Raw genomic sequence first — 26,936 nt, forward strand, 5'->3', positions numbered from 1 at the left:
GGGCCGGCCACGCGCCGCGCCGCCATCTTGACGTCTGAGGAACAAAAGCGCTGAGGCCGCCGCCGGCGCCGGCCCCGCACCAGGTAACGGGTGTGCCCCGCTCCCCCCGCCGCTGCTCCTGCCCCCGGGGGGCTCGCCGCTGTGGGGACAGCCGCAGCCCCCGCCCGCAGGTCGGTGCCCGGCCCGGCGGGGCGGAGATGGGCGGCTGCCCGGCGGGGATGCTCGGTGGCGGCCTCGGGGCATTGCCGTGCTCAGCGGGCAGGGAGGGGGGCCCTGGCCTGGCGTCACCCCGGGGATGCGGGTCTGGTCGGCGGGGGGGACAGCGGTGACAGCTCTCGCGGAGCATCCCCGTCCGCACAGCGCTTCCTGCGCTCTCCGCGGGGCTTGCGGGGCGGGGGCTGCCGGCCGCTCTGGCCCGGGCTCGGCGCGGGGGGGCCGCGCTTGTATCTCCAGTGGCTGCTGACCCCTGGGCTGGTGGTCGCCTCAGGCTGTTACTCAGCAGTTCTGTGAATCGCCTGACGTTATCCGTCCGTTTTGCCCGGGTGATGGGTGTGCTGCTGCTCTGACGGCTGCTTGGTGCGCTCGGTGATAGTTCAGAATGAAAAACGGGTGCTGCGGGATGTGTTGCATAAGTGGATGTGATGCTCAAGAATGCCCTTTTTCTCTGTAAACTGTAAGTGCTGGGTGATGCCTTGTTAGGAACTGGTTTGAGCATCACGGTTTTATAATACCTTGTTAACGTGACTTGGGAGCTGCAGACGGTTTAAACAAAAACACTTGTGGTTGGGGCTTTGGAAATAGGCATCCAGCTTAAGGAAATAAATGTTATCGTTGTTGATGGAATAACAACTTCTTGGTAGTTACACCCTGATATGCCCTTTGCCTTAATTCCACTGTGAAAAGTACACATGTTTAACACTGATATCTTTCCTGATGTATGCTGGAATTTAATCGCCCTCTACTTCTAGGCTGCCTTTTTTCTTTTCCCCCTTTCTGTTTTTTTGATACAGTGCCTTATGTGTCCCATATACTCAGCTGTTTTAGAAATGCATCCAGTGCCCCTGTGCTTTTCGTGAACATCTAAGGGGACAGTTCTGTGTCAAATATTGTAATTAGAATTTGGCTTTAATATTTGGTTCTGGAACATTAATGTTTGGTTTAACTTTTCAGTCAGGTGATGTATTGGTCATTACTCAACGTGCAGCACTGAAATGGTAGTAGAACAGTTCATATCTGACACTTGAGAATAACAAGGTCAGGGTTGTTTTGGCCAAGAATTGGCCTCTTTGGTCATAATTTTTCTCATGTGTATGAGATAAAACCGACTTGTAAAATTTTCTTTAAGTTCATTTGTGTAATTGTAATGTTACCTTAATGGTAACATTAAGGAATGGAAACTGAGTTTATATACGCATGCATCCACACATAAATATGTGTGTTTTAAAAATGGACAGATTAATTTGTTTACATTTGGCTGATTTAGCGTCTTTCAGATTGCTGTTGCATTTTCTTCTTCAGTAAATAAGAACCTAGTGATTTAACTGCCAGAATTCAGGAAAATTCCTTTAAATAAAATAATACAAAGTGTTCAGAAGTGCCTCCTGGTTAAAGGTTGTGGGAAGGATTACAGCCATTCACATGTACTTGTTTGTAAGAAATTCCAGATATTAAACTTGGCCGTGTAGCTTTTCATAAATTTACATTCATTTAATTGAAAAAAAACTGCTTTTCTTTTCTGTCTTTGATGTTTATACCTTTCTGAAGTAAGTCTGTTATCTTGTCTATGGTGCTTCAGTCATACAAGCAAATGGAAGCTTTATGTTGTTGTTTCTTCTGGAGGAAAGGTAGATCAGAGCTGTCATAGCCATATCTGGTGTGGTAGTTTGGAAGCAGCTGGAAAACTGGACAGTGGTCAGTCACATGAATCCTGGGCTTTGTACTCTCAAAAATTCTTTCCCTACCAGTTGCTTGGAAGGAAGATTTTAGCATTTGTCAGGCATGACGTTTTGAAAAACCAGGATGAGAAAAGATGTTCAAGAACCTTTTTGCTGCATGTCAGTGGATGGGCTTTCATCCAGGTCACTGGTATTGGTGGTGCTTTAGTTGTTCTCCAGTCAGCTGGGGAGCGTGAGGCTGTTTTGGGGATGTTTTTTCTTTTGACAGGTAGGGGAAGGGTGCAAACCTCGAGGCACTGAGCGTGTCTCAGTCTGTCAGCAGTGGTGACACACAAATGTCTGCCCTTTTGGTTTCACTGGAGGCAGGGAAATGTGTGCTGTCAGGTTGGCGGTGAAAGATCTGCTTCACTAGTGACGTACAGTATCCTTGTGGAATTTACCTACAGGGATAAATGAAATAGAAGCCATTCTTTAGAATTTCTAGTTCTTTACTGTCTGAGTATTTTTTAGTGAATTGAATTAGATAAGGTCTAGGGAAATTCTGGAGTAACTGGTATTAAATGTTAATTATTTTCAACGATTCCTACTTGATGGTGTGGGAGATAGCTGAGGTGTTTCTTTGAGAGGTCAGGAGTGCTGCTTCTGCAGCAGGGTTAATGCCTGCCTGAGCTTGAGAGTAGGTCCAGGACCAGATTAGGCAAAACAAGTGTCTCCTCTCTAGCATACATGATGCTGGCCTTCCTGGGGAGCTGTGCTTCAAGTGGGAAAGGCTGGGGGCAAAGGCTGGTTTTTGATTTGAAACAAGATTTGATGTGGTTTTAAATGCTAAGCCGAGGTATAGGCTCTTCCTTTTTGATGTAATTCACTGGTTTCCTTAATAGTTCTGCACCCTTGCTTAAACACAGAACTTGTTTAATGGGTAGGAATGTATTCCAAATGTTCATGTACCACATCCAAGGATTGAAAGGGCAGAAACTGAGGTGCAGCTAGAATTTTTATCTTGAGTGTGGTATTTACTGCTCTAGTTGTACCCAAAGTGTGGGGGTAAGAGCCAAATATAGAGCAGTTTGAAGCTTTCTTAAGCTGACATTTTACATTCATAATAATTCTTGTTTATCTAGTGAGCATGGGCTAGAACGATTATCTGAAAGCTGTCAGGATTTTACATTGATGTGTGGAAAAACCTTGCCGCCTCTCATTCAGTTCATCCGCTTATCAGCTGTTGAATTTGCTGATGCTTAGCTCGTCCCTGTTGGCAAGAAGCTGTGGTTGGTCTCCCGGCAACGCAGGTCCGGCTGAGCATCTCTGCCTTGCTTGAAGAGATGAAAATTTTCCATTGCAGGGAGCGGTTTTTTCCTCTTGCTAATTCTTTTACCTGGCTTCCTGTCTTGCCCAAGGTTATTGCATCTTTGAAACAATACAGGGATGGTTTACAAATATCAAGAGGTTACATTTTAAGAGTTTTAAGGTATAACTGCAGATACGTCTTTCTATAACTTTTGTTAGAAATGTCTCATTAGAATGTTAATTTTGGGCCTTTCATGGTAACTTATTTTATTGAAAAATAGTTACTTTTCCCCCTTTTGCAAAAAGCTGTATGACACTGTATGATGTGCTGCAAGTAGCTAGAAATTTCTCCTTCTGCAAAATCTGAAATACTGGAAGGCATAATGGAAACAAAATTGTTTGTTCAAATGAAGGTCTGTCATTGGTTGTGTTTAATCAGGTGTTCAGAGCTTGAAATCTTCCGCAAATTCTTGGCTTGTGTGACGCAAAGCCTTTGAAGCCCTGACTGTGTCTCTGAAAGATGGGCCATATTAGAATAAGGGAATGATAATCTTCGTAATAGGTACAGAATGTACCACTCTGCTGTTATCAGCTGTCAACATGCAGCCTTTGACCCTGTGTCTGGATTGCTCCTGCATGTGGAGGATTCTCTGTTGGAGACAGCTGGAACCAGTTACTGCCCAGTTTTACATTTTTACTGGACAAAGAAAGGCTTGGTCATAAAATGGTTTTGGCCACTGAGAGTCTTGCTTTGTGTGTGTGTGTCGTGATGAACAGTAGGATCGTAGGGCAAGAGGTGGCACAGGCAGTGCCTGGTTCGGAGCTGTGCATGTGCTTGTCAGCCAGTTAAGAGCCCAAACAGAACAGGGAACTACTGAATTCACACAGTAGCCATTCAGCTGTACTGCCTCTCTTGGTCCCTGTCTTCTGTCCTGCTCTGCTGGCATCCAAAAGGTTGGAAGGAACAAAACAAAACAAAAAAGGCATTTGGATGACTTGCTGAAACTGGTTAATATTGCCCCAGGTTGTTGAGACTTAAAATGAACAGACTCAAGGACAAAAGATACAATTATTGAGGTTATTTTTTGTCAGAAAATCACAGTCAGAAAAAGCAAGGGTTTGGGGGCTTTATGCCAAAGTCTGTATTAGGATGAGCACAGCAAAAACGCTTCTATTTTCTTGAAGCATAGAGGGCTTTAAGCATACCCAGATAGCTGTGCAGTGCTGTGATGCAGAAATTTTCTATGCTGCCTGAAACCCCATCAGGAATTTTGGCTGCTGCTTAATTTCATGCTTATTGAAGATGACCTCTTTTCTTTTGACATTTGCTCTTTTCCTTTCTCATCTCTTTTTCCAGAAAAATGGTAATTTTTTTTGCCTTGTGCTTTGGATATATGGGGACGGTGTGATGGCAATTGATTTTTTTTTTTTTTTAATGACATAATTTAGTTTAGTGATGTTACAGAAATGAGAAATGAAGCTGCCTGACATGATAGGCATCATCTTGATCTTTCTAAGGTGTTAGCACTTTCAGAAGGTTGGTTCAATTTAACAGGAGGTATGAGGTTAAATTGATGGGTAGGTGTGTTCATAGTAATATAACTGTCATTGCAACTGGGAATCTGTTCAAGATACCTTAGGAAAATTGGTTCTGGCTTAATAGAACCAGTCAGTTTTCTGAAGAGACATCTGTGAGTATTAAAGTTGAAGGTATAGTCCTAGATACCCTTGACCAAAGTTACGTAAAAAAATTTAGAAGTTGTATCATTTCCAGCAGGGAGGGAACAAAATGGTTGGGGGAGTAATTTGGAATTTGTGGAGATAGATAAGTAGTCTCTTGAGGATGAAGGTAGATGAAGTAAATGCTGATGGAGCTGCAGTGAATTGTATGGTGAGAGGATGACTGACTTCACGTTGTTCCATTTAAACAAAGCCTCTGACGTATTTAAACTTAAATGCTGAATCGTGATTGTGTTTTAAAGTGCAATTAATGTTTTAACATCACTATCTGCAAAGTTTGCTTTCAAAAAATAAAATGTTTTTTTCATAAGCTTGACTTACGTTTTTCTACTCATAGTATGCTGTTTTTTCAAAATGCAGAATTGGAACATCAGCTGTGGATGGTAGTGCTATGTTGCCAAATTTTGAAGAGAAAGTAGGTTTTTGGTAATCATCCTGTCTGATTCTTACCTTTTTGGTGAGTGATGGTTTCTCTTAAGGGAATCAGATGTACTCCAGCTGTGTCCCATTGCCTGGGCTATTAAAACTAGCTGGCTCTTGTGTATCGTTAAATGTATTTCAGCCTGCTGCGGGGATAAGAGCAATACAGCCAAGCTCCCACTGGAGCTTCCTTTTCTAGATTACTGAAATTGATAAGATTTTTTTCAAGTGGTTTTGTATTGCTGTTTGAATATGTAAACTGTATGAGATTAAAAGGATTAATTCTTTGCCAGTGATTATTATGCTCAGCCTGTAATTGGCCCCAGATGGTGTACTAGGAGATCACTGAACAATGAAACATGAAATACATAAAGAATTTTTTAAAGAATTTTTTTAAGTACTGTGCAGGTGTACTTGTAGAAAAGGTCCTTCTCCCTTTTCCTAGGAAAAAACCTGTTTTTGAAATGAATTGCATTTACCAGGGGAAACAGTCAAGATTTTTTCCCTTAGTTTTGTTGTGCCACATGAGAGTCTGTCTTGTAAGACTCTCACCTGTTCTTACTTGAGCTCATCCAATCTGCTGCAGTTAAGCAAGAAGCACATTGAAATTATTCCGTTGTATCTTTTGCATTTGAACTTCTATAATTGCTCTGGCAACCCTGCAGGGAGCTGTGTGTTCAAGGTCTTAGGTCTCAGTTATTTTCGATTCTTCAGGGAAAGAGTATGTAGAGGTCACTGAATCATACAAACTCTTCCCTGTAAGATGTAAATCTAGGTTGTGTTATCTGAATTGAGATGTGTTTGCAGTAGTCTGAGGTGTTTTGAAACATAAATACCGTTTTAAAAGATATATTAAATGCATCCCATTAATGTGAGCTGTTCTGGAGCAAAAACTCCATTTATCTTAGTCATCGGAAGTATTCTTGGAACCTACACTTGTAGAATTACAGTTAAAAGTGGGGATGGGCATTCCAAAACATGATGACTTTATCTCCTTCTGGGCTACTTTTCAATAATTTTTATGCATAAAGGGACTAAACTTCTTTTGAGGTATATTGATGGTGTAGGTGAATATACACATAAATGAGAAGTGTGTAATAGGTTACTGTGCATTTTTGGTACCATTCTTCCTATAATAATTTATTTGTTAATGATCTTTGCTGTGCATTCCTTTGGAAGTTTTTGCTCAAGGAGTTAGCCTGGATTGTAGGATTTAGGCATCAAAGCTTTAATTTAGCAATCTTGTCCTGTGGGCCACTAGTGCTTATGGTATAAAAAGCATTAGGGGTTGGGATTTCTAAAGGAAATGAGAGAAAATCTTTGTATAGTTAAATGAAGGTGTCCTTTGAAAGGGACTTGACACTTGTCCTATATGAATTTTATTTTTCTTACCATATTTGGCAAATGAGTCACAACTGAAGGGCTGGTCACAAAGATTCCATGTTCTTTCATTGAGTGGCTCAAAATACAGTTCCCAGACTGCTAAATTCATGGTAATGAGAAAGGCATAATCCTGGATTTATTTTAATCTTAATGCTGGAATTTCTTGAGGGTGTTGGTGTCTTGAATAATACTTCCATGTGTGTAATCCACACAATTTAGCTCTTGCTGTCATATTTTCAGAAGATTAAAGGCTGAGTGCTATTTTGGTTTCTCCACGACAAAGGGCAGTATTGTCTTTTTGTAGCAACTGGTGGTTTTGGCCGCTGATGCCAGAATACTGTTTTAAGATGGATCAGTTTCTAAATAGGATGTTTAAGTAGCTTAGTTTTGGTGGTTCAGGTTTCTTAGTTTCCATGGCATTTTTACTTGGAAAAGAGACTAGTTCTTAAATTACACAATCCCTGAAAAAACTACATAGGTCAGAAATGCTCTTTACTGTATGAATATGCTTAGTAACTTGTAACTTGGCTTTATTTTAGTTCCAGGGAGATAAAATAGCTTTACTTGAGAGGTAAAATTGGCATTTTTCCAGAACTTTGTGTATGTAGGTGTTAAGATTACGGATTACAAATGGTGTAGGAAAAGCTGAAAGCTGTTGCTTTTTTAAATGTTGAAATATCAATTGCACTGAGCACATAGCTCCTTGGTGAATTTTAAGAAATTGCAGCTGAGGGGCTGCTGTGCATGCTTATGTAAAAAAGCTAGAAGTTCTTGGAGACAGCCTTGGTGACTTGCCTTGCTTTCCTAGACAAAAGGATTAGGGAACTGGGTTTCTCCTAATAATGTAGACCTGGTTTAAGAAAGACTGGGATAATAATTGTGCATGAGGAATAATAATCATAGAACATTATGCAACTTCAGATTGGTTTGTGTGTAGTTTGCTCCCTTAATATGTTATGCCTAACGTTTCATAATTCTTAGTTTTGTCTGTTAAAGCTATATTCAAAAGTCTTTCTGGTATAGAGATGCCTTTTCCTGGTCTTAAAATCAAGAGTCGAACACGGTTAAAGGGGAAAAGGGATTTTACCTTGGTATTTATTTTAAGGATCCTTAGGTGCACACGTCCAGGTCAAATGCACCGAAATGCACCCCGCCAAAATGGACCCCCAAAAGATCTGGTATAACATTATAGGTTTTACTAATTAGCATATCTATCAAAGATTCCCCAATGAATGAGCCCCCATCCCCAAAGAGCCTTCCCCTGGGTGGTTCTATCTTAGTTTACAAAATGTGTTCTGGAGAGGACCTTGGGCTCTGGGGCACACTGATCCCTAGCTACAAAGCTTCTAAAATGTTGAGTCTCTCAGCTTGACAAACAAGTCCAAGAATGTAGGCAAAAAGCACTAAGAATACAGAAGTTGTAAAAAAGGTATAACAGGGTATAAAAGAAAAGGCAAAAAATCTTTATGGCATCATAGGAGGTGTCTCTGGAGCTATGGTATTCAATTTACAGGTATAAATACATGTCTTAACCTGTCTGGCAGTGTTTATGTCTGTGTTGGGTTATATTTAAAGGAAGACAAAACTAGAACTCCATGTTTAGGGACTAAAAGAGATGGGATAAATATGTTGCTAGTTTAAAAAAATGTATTTCATTGAAAGAGTGCATCTTTGTCCATTTTTCGGCCTCTCAGCGCATGGTCTTTCATTTCTGTATTACAGACAAAATTCATAGTGAAGAGAAAAGGCTTGATGCTCTGATTATAGAAAAGGATCTCTCAGGGTGCTGTCTTACAGTCCTGAGAAACTCACAACAGAACAGGACTTCAGTGTAGCACTGGCGACTCCTTTGCCATTGTAGCTGCTGTTGGACTGTCCCTCTCCTCTCGGAATGGAAGAAATACCTAGAGGAGTAGTGCTTTTAGGAGTGATATAGCTGACATCATCATCAGAAGTTAGGGCATTTCAAGGTATTTTTCAGCAGTTTGAAAGCAGAAAATGCATTCTTCCTTGGTGGGAATCTTTTGTTTGCCAATGTTAAATGTTTGCTGATGTTTTGAAAGCTAATGTTAAAAATAGGATTAGCTTTCTACCTTGATGGACTGAGACTGCTGTGGAGCCAGCTCAGTCATGTTCCCAAAGGGTTTTGCAAACGTGTTTTGTAGGAATTTTGTGCACGACTTCATGTATAATTCTGGATTTCTAGATTCAGTCTGTTTTGCACGATTAAATAAATTATGATCCCTGTGGGTGCCTTTCTACTCAGAATTTTCTGTGGACAACCAGTATGCCTCTCCAGTACGTAGCCTTTAATTTGTGAAATTAATCCAAGGCATTCGTTTCCTTATTTATCTGGAGAAATGACTTAATTTTTCTAAACTACAGCAATGTACTGCTGTGCAATCACCAGCCATTTAGTAAAGATAAGTTACAAAAATATATGAAATTATATTATATCAGTATTTTTAAGAAGTAGGTGGCTTCTTTTACTGGTCTAGCCCAAGCAGCTTACATGTAATAAGAATTTGCTCTTTCTTGGCTTTTTGTGTCTGTAGGTGGTTATGATAGATATGCCACTACAGTGTCTGACTCCCAGCACCCTCATGATTTACCACTAAAGGCTATAGTAAAAGTGTTCCTGCTTCAAAGGGAATGCACACATAGACCCAATATGTGGGTCTGAAGGAGTTGGTATCTTACTCTTGAGTATGCATGTGTTCTGCTGAGTGTTCTTACCAAATGTCATGCTTACTCATCCCTGAGTACAAGTCGTGGAACTTGATGATCACTGTATTGATGGATTTGCTGCAAAAGAGCTTAAATAAACTTGACTTGCATAGAAAGTCAGAGCATCACAACCACCTTTTCGAGTTATACTTAATGAAAAAGAAGGGGGCTTTCCTCCCCCCGTCTATCTTTTAAAGAAAGACTCTCCTCCCCCTTGATGGTATGAGACTGTCCCTCTACCCCTCAGGGTGTTGAAGACTATTTATTGTCTGCTATATTAAATTTTAATTATTTGCTGTTTATAGGACATTTTTTTGTTTATAAATAAAAAAATTCTGAGAACTGACAATGTCAGTGCACTTTTCTGCTAAAGATAAACTTTTCCCTCCAAATTAGTTACTGTAATAAATGTTTGCTTTCTGTAATCATGCAGAATTTAGGGCTGCTCTTAAGACTTTTCCCAAAACTGTAGGATTCATACAAGCACATTATTCTATGGGCTCTGCATTTCTGTCTTAATGAGTTAAAAAGTTAGAAACTATAGATTTTACTACTTAGTTATATTTATTCTATTGTAGATACAAAAGGCTTCAAAAACTATCCTAGTGTGGGATTTGCTTTATATTTAGAAGTAAAATGCATCCCCACAATCAGGAATTGATTAAAACAGTTGTGATAAATGAATGCAGAGATCATTTTTCTGTTAAAACCACTTATTTTAGAAGTTTTGCTCCCTAATCTGATGTAGTTTATTTTTAAAATGTATTTCTGATACTGTTCTAAGGCAGCTGACTGGACACTAGAGGATACGAGTATCTCCATTCTAATCTCAAGAACTTCTGAAAACAGAACACATCAGAGTAACTCCTGAGCCAAGCAGTAGCAAAAGTGAATGTTAGAAGCAAATCATTACCAATATTAGTTTGGGCATATTTGCTAATAAAACAGTGTTTTGTGTAGAGGAGTGGCATTGGTTTTCATCAAAATTAATCACAAGCTGTGCAAGACCTTTGAGCCTGAGCATGTGTAACATATCTAATGCTTTTAAACTCTGGAGTTGCATCCACTGCTTCCTTTGATTCAAGGAATGTGCCTTGCTGTTTGTAAAGTACCACGTTATTAGTAATGAAACAAGTAGTTCAGTCATATGAGGACTTGTAAAATTCCTGTAATCATTCCTGGTTGATAGGTGTATTGTAAGCTCTCACAATGTGTTTATCCTGCTTCAGTCGTGAAGGGTCATTCTCTTCGAGCATTGTGATGACTTACCAACTCACACCTTGGGTACCTTTTCAATTTTGTGCATGAAAACAGGTGGTGGGTGGGCTCTCAAAAACATACTATGTGCTTTCCACGTTGTTACTTGTATCTTCCTGTGTCCATTCTCAGGTTTTTTTTTTTCTTCCGGAATGTTCTTTAAGCTGAAGCAGCTTTCTCTTTGGCTGATCTAATAGGTCACTGATACTCTTTTCTCTTCTGTTGGCTGACTGTGCCATTCCTCTGTTTCCTTGGAACCTCGGGAAGGGGCTTTGCTTTGTCTGGTTCAGCAGTTACAGCACCCTGCAGCAGCTCTGCTCTGCAGATCTCTACCCTGTCAGCTTCCTCTGCACTGCCCAGTGAACTGAGAAAAAAGGACAGGCAGAGAGCTTTGCTGCCTTGTTATTTCTGTCACTGTAAAGCTGATTTAGGGCTATGTGGAGTTGAAGATACTGACCATCCAAAGTAAAAAGCCTGCACTAGAGAGAACCTAGTTTTAACAGATTTAACAGAAGGGCAGCTCTGCATCAGTAGTTCTACCATTACAGAGTTTTGGCAGGAGGTGTATTATTTTTGAGATTGTTATGAAGAAGAAGCTGCTGCTTAATTGAGAGCTGTGCTCTCCAGAGGATGTGTTCATTAGTGCAATTATGTGTGGGTCTAGTTGAGAATCTGTAATAACATGAAGTACCTTCCAAAGAATGCCATCACCTGAGATTAATATTAAAAGCCTGAAAACGTGAATTCATTGCGGTATTCTTTTGATGGTCGTTGTCACACGTGATGGGGATAAGATGTGTGTAAATATCACTTCTGGTTTGCAGGTTTGGGTTTTAAACGCTTTCTGCTGCTTACTGTAGGAATGACATTGCTCAAACTAATGTTACTGTGTCTAGGCAAATTTTTATTTGCTCCTTCAAGTTATGTCAGGTTTTTCTCTTAAAAGCTTGACATGTGAAGGGTTAATAAATCTGCTTTTTTGGCTGATGTGTCCTTTGAGCAAAAACTCTTAGCCAAGGGCACTTAAAAGCACGTAGGAGGAAAATGGCAGGGTACAGTGAGTCTGCATTTGGTATCTGGGAAGATTGCCTAAAAACAGCTGTTCTGGGCTCTTTCTTCCCAAAGAGTATTGAGAACAAACTGGGTGTAGAATCAGAGGAAAGGCAGTGAAGAATTGCATTGTGCTTGTGCTGGTCAACATCAATGCCACTTGAAACTGTTGGTCTTCGGTCTAAGCTTTTATTTGTAAGAAACTGCAACCAGTTTGGCATATTGTGAGGCTGTTTATGGAATTAAGGTATTTATAAATGAAACAGTGCAGAGCATTTCTGATGGGCATTACAGTTGTGCTCCAGGCCCTGTTCATCTGAATGGCAAGATTCCAAATATTAAGGAGAGCCAAAATGACAAACAAATCCTGATTGTTAATAATGGTAATGTTAAGGCATGCAGCAGAAAAAAACCTTAAAATCTTACTCAAAGCCTTTTTGCAAGTGAGAAGAATTTCATTGGGTGAAAACAAACTGAATTTATTAGGTAAAAAGTGCTGCTTGAATGGCTACAATACATTAATTGATCAAAGTGAAAACTAAAGCCTCACTGAAACCTAAACTGTTGACAAGATTACGTGGTCTTGCTGCTGTCTTCTTGAGTACTGTTACTATGTTCAAATCATATGTGTTTTAGCTTCATAGAAAGGCACTAAATTGCTTTGCACAATTAAGGAGCTCGGTTAAAGGCTTTATAGCAAGGAACACCTTGCTGATGCTCTGTTCAGCAGTCCTTGCACACAGCTTCTACTGCAGAGCTGTATTAATAGAACTTTTCCAGCAGGGATATATACTACAAAAATTCAGTCGTAGAAACAGAACATGGGGGAGTTACACTGTGGTTTTTGGAAGATAAAAACAGAAGGAAAGCTTACTAATACAGGCACAGTAAACTCATCTGAATTTGTGTGAGCCTCCCCCTTTACTTCTGGTAGATCCACGTTTGTCTTGTGGTGCTGACTGGGTGCGCTGTGTTTGACTACGTACAGGTGTTTCTAACATTTCTCTTAAAAAAACTCCAAGCCTGTCTAAATATTGCGTAACTTATAAAATCATTTTTATAGTATCAGAGCAATTAAAAAAACTTGCTTTGTTTTTCTTCAGATGGGAAGTTACACTGTGTGATGTGCTGCCAGATCTTATTTGTTCAGGAAAGGGTGAAGCACAATGAGTAGTCCTGTCCAATTCTGTGCTTGGCAATTCCGTTGCTGAGTGCGTGTGGTGATCCACATCCAAGAATTGTCCATACCACTTGGGCATCCATGAAAGCCAACAAGTTGAGCTGCTACTAATGAGCTCCCTGAAGATGTGTTGGGTAAACAAGGTGTGCAGTTTCTGTGTTGGAGGTGATTTTTGCTAGAGTCATTTCTACAGCATAAATATCTTCAAGACTTAACTGCTGATGCAACTCAACACAGGAGAGGAGGACTGGGACAGACTTAAGTGTTTGAGGTTAAAGGATATTGCAAGGTACTTTCTCAGTCTGAATCGCTGCAGTCGGCAGTCAGCGTCTCTGTATCAGGGGTAATTAGGAAGGCAGCCACAGAATGGTGATGCTGTCTTGGAAAGAGTGGCTCTTGTACTGCTGCTGTTCTGCAAGGCTGTTAAAAGTGGCTGTGCCAGTGTAAAGCTCTGGCACTGTAAGATCATGTGCATATGTTACTGCACCTCCAGTGAAACCTGGCACGCTTCTGGCTTTCCCTTGGAAATTCCAGAAGACTGTGGAGGCATTACTGGCTCTAGAAAATCCCAATGAAAACTCAAGAGTTAAAAAATTACTGTTGCATTATACAGATTGGTGCTTATAGTTTCTGTAATAGAAAATGGAAACAATTCTCAGTTTACTCAGGAGCTAATGTGACTTGTTAAGTGTGCGTTTCCTGACAGCTCCAAGTGTGTTACTCATGTGCTGGTAAGTCAGCTTGCAGGTGAGCCTTAGGGAAGAGCAGTGTAGCTCTGCATGGAGTGGGTGCTACTGTGGGGAGCCATGGAGAAATAAATCTGTTGCTCTGGAGCGCTAACAGTTCTCCCTTCTGACTGTGGCAGCTGAAGAGATACATTGGGACTGCCCGGGATTTGGGGACAGGCTATGGTTACATGGCTTTTCTGTCCTGTCTGGGCACTTCAGCTTGGTACAGTTGGGTAGGGTTTTTTTGAAGTGGCTCGCGTTCGGGGTGTAACTGAGAGTTTTTTATATGTGTGTCTCTGAGTTGTCAAATTGTTGATGCTGAGGTAGGTAAGAAAATTCTCTGGTGGTGGAGTAGCTGCATTATAAAAAGAATGCTAGGAAATTAAAAGTAGTACAAAGAGAAATGAAAGTTTACCGATATTGCTGTAATCTTAATAATATAGGTTATCAGAAGACAGTATTGTTTCTGGGGAATACTATTCCAGATTAAAGAGGGGGGAAAAAAGAAAAAAGAGCAACCTGATAATGTTTTGTCAAATGAGGCACTTGGAAAAAAGGAGGAAAAAAAGAAACCCAACAAAAAGCCCCACCAACAAAAATACATTCAACTCTTATTGACCTGTTATCTTTAGATGCAGGTAAACATTGCAGGACCTGGAGTTCATTCAGTTGATCGATCTGTTGTTTCTTTAGGCAGTTTAGTTGCTTAATTCCATTAATGCTCTTATGTCCAGGACATGCTGTAGGCGTCTGTAGTTCTGGTAGCGCCGCTGCTTTAAGCCTGCAGGTCTCTGCTTTTCCAGTTAATGTAAAGCTGTTAAATATCTAAGGAGGACAAATAAAAATAGACCTGTGACCTAGAACACTTTGTAGTCTCTTTGAATTAAGTGCATTATTGTTCGTGTAACGATCTTCAGGCAAAATAAGCATGAGGTTGTTTTTAGCCGCAAAAAGTTAATCATTAAAGATTTGGTCTAAAATTAGAGTAACTGGACTTAAAAATTTACTGGAAGGCAGAGAACAAGGCAGTCATGTTTTGATTTTTAGCTTCGCTCCTTTAATTGCTTTCAGAAGTCCAGGTTGCGTGAAACTGGCGGCTGCCCAGAACCGAGCAGCGTGCGGTCACAGGGTGCAGAAGCAGAACCTTCGGGTGCAGCTGAGCATTGCCTTCTGCTGGATGTACCAAAAAAAGATGTTCTTGGAAAATGGCACATTAGCATTATGGCTTGCCTATGAAGAGCTTGTATCTGAGTAATATTTTCGGTGTCTGACATATTGTTGTGAATGAACCGGTGAAATAAACCCTGGTCCCACCCTGGACGTTGGTTGGTTGCTGTCCCTGCCTGGAAGGGAGGAATTGTACGCTCGGTGTTAATTCCCGGTTTTTCGGGCTGGCGCAGGAGGCGGGGAGTGTCGTTGGGAGCGCTGGCGCTCCTGTCTCCGGGGTCGGGCGCTGGGGGGCAACAGGCGCGGCTGGCGGGGGGACTCGCTAGGGTGGCCACGGGGGGGTTTCCTTCGGGGAAGGGGCGAGCGGCGCCGGCCGCAGCGCTCCCTCCGCCCCGCCCCTGCGCGTTGCGTGCTGTGCGCCCCGCCCCGCGGGGCCTCCCATTGGCTGCGACGCGGCGGGGGCGCGGCCTCCGGAGCCTTCCTGGCTGCGCCCCGCGCTCGGCCGCAGTCGGCCGCGTCCGGACGGAGAGCGACGCGCGCTCGGCTGCTCTCGGCTCCCCTCGGGCCCGCTCGGCTCCCGTCGTGCTGCCCAGGCCGCAGCGTGCGCGGACACTGACGGCCGCCGCTCTCTTGTGCTTGCCTTAACAGACTTTTGAATCAGAGTAAACACCCGCGGGTCTCGGAGGCTTCAGGCTCTGAACTGCCTTCACTACTGTCGCCTTCTTCTGTCTAATGTGCTACAAGGATGAGCCCAGCATTTGGAGCTATGGAAGTGGAGCACTATTCCAAGGGAGTCCTGCTCGAGCCTTTTGTCCACCAAGTTGGAGGACACTCCTGTGTCCTTCGGTTTAATGACAAGACCATCTGTAAACCCCTTATTCAGAGAGAACACCAGTTCTATGAGACTCTCCCAACAGAAATGCGTAAATTCACTCCACAGTATGAGGGTAAGTTACCAAACCTCTGAATGGGGTTGGGCTTTTCGTTTCTGTAAATGCAAGTGTGCTGTGCTCTCTGTTTTCTCTGAAATCTCTTCTGTGTGGAAGAGATTTTAGGGGTTTTTTTCATGTATTTTGATGTTGTCTGAGGCAGGCTGTGGAGATGCAGGCTGGAAATGCTTGCCAAGTTGGTGTTTGGGCTGACTAACAGCATTAGAGTAGAGCAGCTCTGCTGGTGATAGCCCATATATCTCCCTTAGGCACAGGTAAGTAGCTAACAGCTTGAGAATATTTTCAGTAATTATCTGCTGCTTTTTTTTTTTTGGTGGATTTTTAATTTTTTTTTTTTTTTTTTTTTTTTGGCCACTTGTTTAAGGTTTGTTTACAAGGGATTTGGTAAGGCTGGATAATAGTGTTTTGTGTAAGCTTAGTTGTGGTCTCTTTTGTGCTTTGATTTCTCCTCTGACTTTCATTTTGATCACACTAAGTATATGCCAGTAAGGTATCTTGTTGAATACTTGCGGTGTTATTTCTGCCATTTAGGAAATGAAAATTCCTGGCATTTAGGTAGGCAAGGATCAAGTAGCCAGGATGAGGCTGAGTCAGAAGTTATGTAGGAGTGGAAATTCCGGTTCTCCTAAGAATTGCACTAGTTAACAGGAATACTTCTTTTTCTCTCTCCTATTCCATCAATTGCTGCCTGATGATTAATAAATAATATGTCTGAAGCACTTTTTAAAAATGGAGTTGCTTTTTAAAGCACATTGATTTTAACAACCATGATGGTGATGAAGTTTTGTGTTCTGTTTGTGAAAGTGATGGAAGACTTCAGAGATGTTTCAGAGTTAATATATCCTGCTCCTTTACAGAGACTTTTTGCCATGTCTAATTACAAGTTCTGTTGGACTGGAAGAAAATCTGATATTTGAATGATACTTTTCAAAATGTAACAGAACAATTGTACTAGTGTATGTGGCGCTCTGGGAAGTATGGGGAGGGATTTAGGGGGAAGGGGCCTCACTTGGTCCACTTCTGGATTTTTTTCCAGAGTAAAGGCAAAGAAGTCGTTTGCTAGCTGGCTCCCCCACCCTTTTTCCCATTGTTCTTTCCTTTGTGACAGCGGGACTGTCAGTTTCTGCTCTCCCTGCCCCAGCCACTGCAGGTCTGGGAGCTGCCTGCCCAGCTTGGAAGTTCCGTCTCTCACTGAGCCCTCTCCCCCTAGCTAGTGATGAGCTGCAAGAACTGTGCAGACTGATTGATCTGAAATAGGGGACTGGAAAACAAAAAACAATTAATACAATTGTTGTGGCTTCTCCATTAACCCCTGAGACTTGTTTGTGTAGCACTGGGCACATCTGTCAGTGCTTCACTAAGACTCTTAAAATGCAATGCAGTGCTCTAGAGGATGAGGAGAAAAAAAATGCTTTTGAGGTTCACAGTGTTTCTGTACCACAAACAGTTTGCTTTGTATTGCATTTTTGTTACTTATTCCACAAGATTGCTGCATAACCAGTATCAATAAAATATATTCCAAAAAATAGAAGAAAATGTATAATTAAACATGGTGATTCTAAGTGGAAGCTTTTGGACTAGTTTCTGTTGTAATGTGACATTTCCCTTGTTTTGTTCTCCTTGCACATCTTTCCTTTCCCTTGGGGATCTAATAACCAAATATTGTTTGGATAAGTGCTTTTTGCTTTGCTGTCATGCAAAATTTAAAAAGTTTTTGGTGTGAGTTTTTTTTGTGCAAGTCACTTTTCACTGCAAGATGTTTACAAATGTTTTACATCTCACTTAGAATCAGACCAGTCAGGGTTTTTTTTTTAATTAATAAAAAATTTTATTAATTGAAATTGTGTCCTGTTATTATTTGATTGTTACTTGACTGCCTCAGAGAGAGAAAATGACCTTTTTGTATCATTGTTTTGTCAACATGATAAATTGTCTTTTGTGAGGTGTCATTTTTGTCTAGCTCTTTTGATATTTGTTAGGTTGGCAGATGAGGTTTGGCCTGTGGCAAGATAGAAACTAAGGACTGGGGTAAGAGAAAAAATAAAGTTGCTGTATTCTTAGTGTAAAATACTGTGTTCTAAAAGGCTTGCTTGTCACTTGAGCAATTCATAACTGTCTGGGTGCTTTTTCTCTTCAGGTGTGGTGTCAGTGAGCTTTGAAGAGGATGAAGATGGAAACTTATGTCTAATAGCATATCCATTAAATGGGGACCACGATAACTTAGAAAACTTAGATAACTCTGACTGTGAACCCAAAAGTAAGCTATTGCGGTGGACTAACAAAAAGTCTATGTTGTTAGAAAATGAGAAGATGTCTAAGGAATGGGTCCGGCAGCACAGGAAAGAGGAAAAAATGAAAAGGTAAATTTTGATTTTTTTTTTTTTTTTTTTCCTGTCAAATTCTGGTCTCGAGAATTCTCCAGAACTCTTTTGCTTTCATTTTCTTTTCTTCTCTTGTTTCTTCTGTTTTTCCTGGCCTCTTCAGTGCAGACAGATTCACTAGTGAAACTAGTATGTCCGTAGCCCTCAGTAGCATGTTGAGTCTTTTCATTTTTTACTGCTGTGGTCAGTTGAAACAGGTTTCCCAGTGTTACTTTTGAAGCTTCAGAAAGAGGAAAAAAAAAACACAAAACAAACAAAACCCCCAGCCACAAAAAACAACCCCTACAAACAAACAAAAAACATTGAGTTGCCTGCAGAAGAACAATAGTTTAAAAAAAGCCCTTGCAACCCCAAATGTATTTAAGTGCTACTATATATGGCACACTTTGTTAGGAATCCTGCTTTATCCCTGTTAATGACATTTTTTCCCCTTGTTCATTTCTATTAATTGTGCTCACCATAAACTGTGGGCTGTGATGTGATGTGTTAAAAACAGTGACCTTAGCTAAGGATAAGCCTTAAAGTGCATCACTACCTCTTCTATTACTTCATAGAAGTCATTCACACAGGTAAAGGATATATAACTAGAATTACTGCAGGTTCTGTGACATTTGGCTATATGCTAATTTATATTAGTATGGAGGTAGCTTTATAATGATTGAAATACTGGTCATGGGCATCTTGTCCACTTGTACAGAGAGGAAAATAAAGCTTTTGCTTCTATTAATGAAGGTGAGCAAAATAGCTTGTAAAGTTAAATCCATTGCCAACCCCTCTTCAAGAGCTTATTTTTCCACTTGACCTATAGTTTGCTACTTTGTTCTGTTTTTCTAGTCACAAACTGGAGGAAGAATTTGAGTGGCTGAAGAAATCTGAAGTCTTGTATTACACTGTAGAGAAAAAAGGAAATGTCAGTTCTCAGTTTAAACACCATAATCCTTGGAGCATGAAATGTCACCAGCAACAGCTACAGCGGATGAAGGAAAACGCCAAGCACCGAAATCAATATAGTATCCTTTCCTGAAAGTACCTCATAACAATGCAATGAGTAGGGCTGTGCCTTTTATTTCTTCAACATTGCAGATAAGAGTACAGAGCAGGCTTGACTTCAGTCCTGAGAGACTCTCTGAAGCTGTGATTTATTTGGCATCTTTGAAGGGTTTGCCAGCACTTTCTAGAAATGGGCTTTTCCAGCATGTAACAAACTACCTAAGCTAGGAAATTCACAGAACTGAATTAAAATCTTCACGTTGTGAGTTAGCTAGTGGACAGGTTTTACAGCATACTGTGTTTGGTGTCTTTCACAAGAACAGTTTCTAGTGAAAGCTTTCAAAGGAGAAGAGTTCTCTCGCTTTTTACTACTGTTTTGATACTGGTGATCTTAAAAACCAGTGTCCTTTTCCTTTTCATCAGTTTCTTAAATACAGAGGATGTTCCAGTGCCTGGAGTGTTCTGCTTCTAGTAGTCTCTTTTTAATGAGCTTTAAGAGAAGTTGAATATAAACAGTCGTGTAGGATTGGAGCATGAGAAACAAAAATCTGATTGAATCCATGAAAGCTGAAGCACATTGGTTTTGTGCTGTGGGAGCCATAGGCAAACATCTCCACCCTGAGCATTCTATCCAAGCTGTAGGCTTGGATGCAACTGATACATCCTGCAAAAGTAATAATATCTAAATACTGAGGTAAACAAATTTCTCGTGTGTGAGGAGTTTCGGTGATGGATTACTGAAACATCTATGACTAATAAATGATCAAATAGATAGAAAGGATTTTTTTTTTGGCTGGTACCCTCACCATTTCACTGTAGATGATTATTCAGTTGCCTAAGAAGTGTGTGTTAACAGTGTTAATACAGATGTTTTAAAGTTGTAAAGATGGTATGAAAATGCTTCACTGATTTTGAGTGATAACACAAACACACAAAATCTTCATTTCCCACAGAAAAAAAAAATCTCTTGCTAGACAGGAAATATTTCATAATTCAAAGTCAGCTGCCACATTATGTTTCTTTATAACCCTGTTTGCTTTTGGTTTTCACTTAATGTGAAAATTCACTAGTATCTAGAGACCAGTAAAGGTGGAACTGGCTTAAAGCAGAGTGGGCATCTAAATTTATGTCACTGTAATTTTTGATAGATTACTTTATACCAGGCATGTTTCGGGTATGCTTAAAGTTAAGAGTGAGGCACTATAAAATCTGAGGTAATGTTTTTAAAACCTGTATTCTTCATTGTGAGGCTTGTTCCTTAACTGCTCAGAATTCATTTTGCTGGAGAACCTGACGTCTCGCTACGAGGTTCCGTGTGTGCTGGACCTGAAGATGGGGACCCGGCAGCACGGCGACGACGCGTCTGAGGAGAAGAAGGCAAATCAGATCCGCAAGTGTCAGCAGAGCACCTCAGCTGTGATTGGAGTGCGAGTCTGTGGCATGCAGGTGAGAGCAGAACTCATCATGTGTGGCCAACAGACTTGCACCTATTTCTGTTAGCAGAGTTTTGGGTTTATGTAGTCATGCCACAAGCTGTTACCCTCGAGCTGCTGTGCTTTGTTTCCTTCACAGAGGGGAGTGAGGCTTTTCAGTATCACTGATCAGTTGGAGGTGGCAGCATCTGCAGGAGCAACCTGCAGCCCACGCTCTGCAAGAGTTGAGTGCAGGCTCTGAACACACAAACAGCCTCCTGCACCATATCAGCAGTTCAAAACTGTTAAAACTACTGATCCAATTAACATTTCAGTGTAGCATAGGGAACGGTTACAAGGAGGGCCAGTTATATGCATTTTAAAATGAAGGACATGGAAATCTGTCAAAATATTAAGAAGCAATCAGTTCAGTTCTGTTCTGTAACTCTGAAAAGTCACAGATTATTCTCTGCATGAAGTAGACTTGTTGCAAAGTGCAGGAAAGAAGTGCTTGGTAAATTTAATAAGACTTGTTGCCAGATGAGGAGACATTGTGTGGACTTTCACCTGAATTTTTTGTTTACTTGTTTCTGTATTCCTGGAGTGACAAATGGGAAACAACATGTTTGTGTTTGAGTTTTTTTCTGAAGCCTCTCTCCACCCATCCAATAGATTCCAGGAATGCTAGCAGTTGTTTGCTAGGACTTGTTCCACAGCACGCCTATTGGCATGTGTGGTGTTCAGCTCACTGTTCAACTTTAGAGAAAAACATGAGGCAGAAATGAAAGTGTGGGAGCTGCACTTCTAACCACAGTGTGCTGGGATTTGACTGTGGCATGGCCCTTGTTCACTTTCCAGTGTTGATCTGGGCTGGAAAACAAAGAGGAACTTTGGAAGCACCTGCAATCCTTTCTTGACCTACATGTTTAGGCATTATTGAACTATAGACCACTCTTCTATAGGAAATAATCTTCCTGCAGGAGCACCTCTGACTTCTTTAGGTACAGATGATTATGGGGTACACCTTAGTTTTGGATAGGAATGTTTGCTGTCACTCAGATCTCAGCATGCTGGGAATCAACATCCTAGAGCAGAGGCAGGTAAAGAGCTGAATGAGTGGCTGTGGTACAAGCTGAAGCTTAACTTTGGAGATCTTGGCTGCAGCTTTCCTAATCTCATTTCCAGTCTTCATTCTTACATGCTGGGTGGAAAACTTAAATCTAAACTGAAGGAATTTTCCACTTCCTCTCAGTTGCACAGGCGCTGCTGGATCTGTTGATAGCAGTTTCTGTAATTGTGCAAGAGCAGTTTTAGAGAGTATGTCATCTTGTAAAAGCTTTAAGGAGCATGCTTTTTTAGTTCTTAAATTTTTTTTATGTTCCCTCAAGGCTTTGGTGTCAGTGTACCAGCAATTTTAACTATTCCTTTTTTCTTGTCTTGTGTTTGTATATGCAGGTCTACCAGGCAGGCACTGGCCAGCTGATGTTCATGAACAAATACCATGGAAGAAAACTCTCAGTCCAAGGATTCAAAGAAGCACTTTACCAGTTCTTTCATAACGGCAAATACCTGCGCAGGGAACTCTTTGAGTCCGTTATTAAAAAACTTACTGAACTCAAGTCTGTGCTGGAGAAACAGGAGTCTTACCGCTTCTATTCCAGCTCCTTGCTGATCATTTATGATGGGAAGGAAAGGCAGGAAGTTGCTGTTGACTCGGACCCCGAGGACCTAGAGGACCTTTCAGAGGAATCTTCAGATGAGTCAGCAGGAGCCTATGCCTACAAACCAACTGCCAGTACTGTCGATGTCCGCATGATAGACTTTGCCCACACAACCTGCAAGTACTATGGAGAAGATAGTGTGGTGCATGAGGGCCAAGACACGGGTTATGTTTTTGGACTCCAGAATTTAATAGATATTATTAAAGAAATAAGAGACGAAAGTAGCGAATAAACAGTGTGAATGCACATCAGTAGAAAGCACTATTGTGACTGTTTGTATTCCAAAATTATTGGCCACTTTCTGGTGGTAGGAATCTTAACAGGCTCTGCAGGGACGGTCCTGTCAGAGTCAGACTTGTTCAGAGGGCATTTACTTACATTGGTGCTGCACCTAGCACTGGCAAAACTTGGTATCCTTATTTATTTTAACTTTCTTAAACATTCCATATTTGATTACTCAGATACCTCTGTTATCCCTGTGTGTATATGTTCCAATAAAATTCTTTTTGTTCGTTGTAAGTGATGCTTCTGTTGTTGCTGGTGCCTGAGGAGGAGATGAAGCTCAGATCTCTGGTGTAATGCAGAAGCAGCATATGAACAGCAAGGCTTACCTGCCTCATGAGACCACCTGTGGGATGGCGCGTCTGTCCTGGGCCTCCTGTCGAGTGATAAGCAAGCCCAGCAGCCACTGAGCTGGCAGGCCCAAACACCTTCCCTTTGAGGAGAGGCTAAGACAACAGGGTCTGTGTAGACAGGGTAAAGACAGCTTCTGAGAGGCCTCCAGAGGTCCCTTCCAGACAGAATGAGGACTGATCACTGAGAACTTGCTCTTGAAATCAACAACCTATTTCTTGTTCCAGGGCCTTGTAACTAGATCTCATGCTGTGTAACCTATTTCTAGAGAGCTATAGATGTTATTTAACCTAAGCTAGGGCAAAACGTGTAAAACTTGTACAGGATTAGCTGCAACGGCAGCAACCAGGGCAGACCTGCCAAGCCTGAAAAGTGCCTTAAGCAGCTTAAAATCTTTCTTGGGACAAACAGACAGGAAGGAAGCATTGGGAAGTGAGAGGGTAGTGAGTAACTGAAAGAGTAACTCTAAGCCAACGGTTCTTTTAAGAGGAGCATTTATTTATCTAAATGACTTCTCTCCTTGTGAGGCTTCTACGTCATCATGATAGTGCAAGAGAAAAATGGGTGTGGAAGTGCTGAGGTAAGTGTGGGGATAATCAGAATGAAGGAGTCAGTTTGTGCAGAAGAGTCAGGTGAATCATCTCCCTGGCCCGTACTTTGCCTGCAGGCTTGCTTAGGAGAGGAGAGGTGGGATGTGACAGGAAGGCTGCAGATCTGCTCGTGGAAGGTCACCCTCTTCAGCTGGCTGTAGCCCTGCAGCTTCAGTTTCATATTCCCTGGCAGTTGCTATCAAGTTCTCCTGATCAAAGTCTGATGGCTCTCCTGTGCTCCTTTGTACTTTTTAAAGAAGTTTTTTACCTTTGCTTATACATGAGTTTGTGGGTGGGGGGGTTTTAGTTTGGTTTTCGTTTGGGTTTGTGTTGTTGCACAGTGCTCAGGCACCAACTGATTTTGGTGTAAAACAGGTATTTTTACATCTTGCAGTCACTTCACTATTATATGCCAGCATATGGGCTGTTTTCTCTGGAGATGGGCTTGTCCAGCCTGAACAGGCTGTGTGTTGCTCCTGGGTAAGACTAGTGCTGAGTGCAGCTGCTGGGGCCCTGTGAGCAGCCCCTGCAGAGCTCCTGGCACTGGCTGCAAAAAGCTTTGGGCAAGGGGGGAGGATGGGGCTACTTATTCTTGGCATCCCAACTGCAAAATGCCTTCAGCAGTGATGAGCAGCACTACTGCCTGCTGTTCCCAAGATGTGCCCAGCACAAGGAGAGGGGCCATGGCTGCAAGGTGATGTTTCCTTTTCAGTTCTCCAGTTTAGGATGTGATGTCCTCTGCTAATGAGCTAATGACGAGTCTCTTGGCAGGCACTGTGGTCGCCTGTCATTGCTGCTACTTATGAACAAGCCTCCCTGTGCAGATTCATCTGATACATGATTTGACTTTGTAGTCTGAAATTAGCAGGGATAAAGTGCCCTAATGTACTTGTGTTACGTAGGAACTCTGGAGGGAATTCATAAAATCCGATGAGAACAATCACATTTGCTCTGATGCAAGCTGCCTCCAGAACAAACCCTCTTTGTTTTGCTGCCTGCAGACACGGCCCTGGGTACAGGCAGGGAGCTGCAGAAACACTGCCAGCGGGGTAAGCTCCGTCTAGATGTGGTTTCAGCAGTATGGTGTCAGCAGCCAGACCTGGAGCACTTGGGGGTCCATATAGAATAATAGCAAGCCCCCAGGTGTGGTTGGTGCTGCTGTAGGAAGGTGGAGGGACCTGCCTTTGTGGGCTCAGGCCAGCACTGCTAAAATCCTTTTGCTAATATTGTCCAAGGATTAAGAGATGCTGTGCCAGTGCTGCAAAGTAACAAGGTGGTTGGGAATTTCCTGGGCTGCAGCAGCTGGGAGTGGGGGAGCAGGGACAGTGAAGACCTTTTTCATTAGTTACTTTGAGGTATGAGCAAAACGTCAGGAGGAAAAATCCCTCGCTTGAGCCACATCCTCGAAGGTTAAAAAGGGGGCAACCCATGTGCACGTACCTCTAAATGGCACGTTGTCTTGCAAAGTTCAAGAGCAGGTTTGTTTTCTTTCCATGCTGTTCTGCACAGATCCCTCAGAGAAATTCCTTGTTTGTGGAAAGGCAGTTGTGTAACTGCCAACAGCTGGGGCGGGAACAGGGTTCCCACAGTCCCTGTAAATGGCCATGCTGCCCTCCCCCCGTGCCTGTGCTTCTTGGGGGACACGAGTGGGATGAGCAGGGTTTGGGGTTGTGGAGAGTGTTTGTGGTCACCTGCCTCATGGCCCATGGCAAACGACAGAGTGATGGAATAATGGGAGAGCAGCAGCTGGGCTGGGGAATAGACTCGAGGGCTTTTTTTCTTCCTGCGCATGCTCTGAGCATGGCTCCCAACAGCTCTGGTCCTCCCTGGGCAGTGAGCTTTCCTCTGCACTGGTTGTGCCAGCAGGAGAGAAGCACCGGGGAGGGGCAGCTGGGTTGGCTCCCTGATGGGTCATGGGGGGCCCTGCGCCATGTGAGAGGCACCTCCCCAGAGCACCCCTGCTGCTGGGATGGGGGTCAGGAGCTGGGACAGCCTGGCAGGGACCCCCCATTCTGTAGTTTCTGCAGCCTCTGCTCCATGGAGGAGGATGCTGAGCGCACGTCCCTGTTCCTCAAGGCTCCCCTGTGTCTGGTCTCCTCCCTGTCTGCTTCCTGATGCTTTGGAGAAGACCCACCTTTTCCTGCCAGCCCTGCCCTAGCAGGACCATCGCCCAGGGTTGCTGCAGTGTGCTGGGCCTGACTCTGCACCGGTGGCTTTGCAGGGGCTGGGTGAGAGCACATGGTCCAGGCTGGGTCCAGGTCCCCAGGAACCTGCTCCTACTTTCCCATGGCTGTCCCTGCAGGCAGCCCCAGGCTTGTGGGGAGCTTGCCTTACATAAATAGGTCATTTCTAGCCTAAAACTGGGGTGGCTGATGGGAGTTGCCACACATCAGCTGGCTAGAGATGAAACACATTCCTGCAGCTAGCACTGGTTTCTCCAGTGAATTGAGCTCTGCCTTGCTGGCAGGGCACTGGGGACTGAGGTGGGGACTGAGTGGTGCTCTGTGGAACTGCCAGGATGTTTTGGTAGGTGGCTTCTCTGGCACTGGGGCTGGGCAGGGCAGAAGCAAGAAGAGGCATGGGACAGCCCCTGGCCTTGCTGAAGGAGGGGGCACCTTTGTCCCTGCACTGTCCCATCCTGTGCTGCTGCCTCTTGAGTAGCTGCTGGACTTCTTCCCCTGAGCTGGGTCTATGCCAGTGGGGAGGGACACACAAATGCCTCTTATGGAGCGAGAACAAAGTATTTCCTTGTGGCCAAGCAATGACATCTCACAGGGCAGCAGCCCGAAGTTGCTGTGCTCCCTGCCCAGGGGAGAATGGTTCACTCTATGGCCCTGGGCGTGCAAAGGGCTCAGACCCAAGCCACTGGGGACACGGTGGCTCTCAGTGCACAGGGGCAGAGTGATGCCCTGATGCCTCTGTGGCACCCACTACTGGAGCTAGCGGGTGCTCTGTGTGGCCCAGCATCTGTGCCTTCCCTGTTTCTAATGGTGGTGGGCTTAAGTTTGTGTAACTGGACATTAACAAAACTAGTGATGCTGTAGTGGGGCTGGGGACCACTGTCTGTCCATCCTGTGCATGGATCCATCCTCAGCACAGGGTGAGGGTCCTGCACTGCCCTGTGGCCAGCTCCAGTGGTGCCCAAGCCTTGGAAGCATGTAGGGCAGGGCAGAGGGGGCAGGGAATGAATAGCTTGTGTCCCGGGCTGGGAGCAAAGCCGCCTTCCTTCAATTGTATGGAAATGAGGGTTGGCTAAGGGGCGTTCCCCCACCCTCTATTGCCTGGCCTTTGTTCACCGCCTGTAACTCAGACACCTGAATGAGAGCAGAGCAAACCCTGGAGACAGCCCCCACCAGAGTGAGCACCCTGTTCAATCAGTGGGGATCCCTGTCCCAGCACCCCTCACCTGCTCGCCAGGGCCCGCT

The 26,936-nt window shown here is 43.0% G+C and overlaps 1 protein-coding gene across 2 annotated transcripts; it reads left to right on the top strand.

Moving 5' to 3' along the window:
* Positions 1-22,801, top strand: IP6K2 (inositol hexakisphosphate kinase 2). 2 transcript variants are annotated; one of them, XM_082289024.1, is made up of 6 exons: positions 1-83; positions 15,483-15,781; positions 17,922-18,144; positions 19,000-19,175; positions 20,426-20,601; positions 22,023-22,801. In XM_082289024.1, exons 2-6 carry the CDS (start codon positions 15,580-15,582, stop codon positions 22,518-22,520), a joined length of 1,275 nt encoding a protein of 424 aa, XP_082145150.1. In that variant the 5' UTR covers positions 1-83; positions 15,483-15,579; the 3' UTR covers positions 22,521-22,801. The 2 variants fall into 2 exon arrangements, with proteins under 2 accessions (XP_082145150.1, XP_082145149.1); XM_082289023.1 differs by lacking the exon at positions 1-83 and having other exon boundaries at positions 15,358-15,781.
* Positions 22,802-26,936: the final 4,135 nt, after the last annotated feature.

Source organism: Coloeus monedula (assembly GCF_965178545.1).
Source record: "Coloeus monedula genome assembly, chromosome: 11".
NCBI lineage: Eukaryota > Metazoa > Chordata > Aves > Passeriformes > Corvidae > Coloeus > Coloeus monedula.

Bases quoted from the DNA above. Each gene is read 5' to 3' on its own strand.
- IP6K2 (XM_082289024.1), top strand. From the start codon at position 15,580: ATGAGCCCAGCATTTGGAGCTATGGAAGTGGAGCACTATTCCAAGGGA. The intron at 19,176-20,425 runs GTATCCTTTCCT...TTAACTGCTCAG, and splicing joins CAAGCACCGAAATCAATATA to AATTCATTTTGCTGGAGAAC. The intron at 20,602-22,022 runs GTGAGAGCAGAA...TTGTATATGCAG, and splicing joins TGCGAGTCTGTGGCATGCAG to GTCTACCAGGCAGGCACTGG.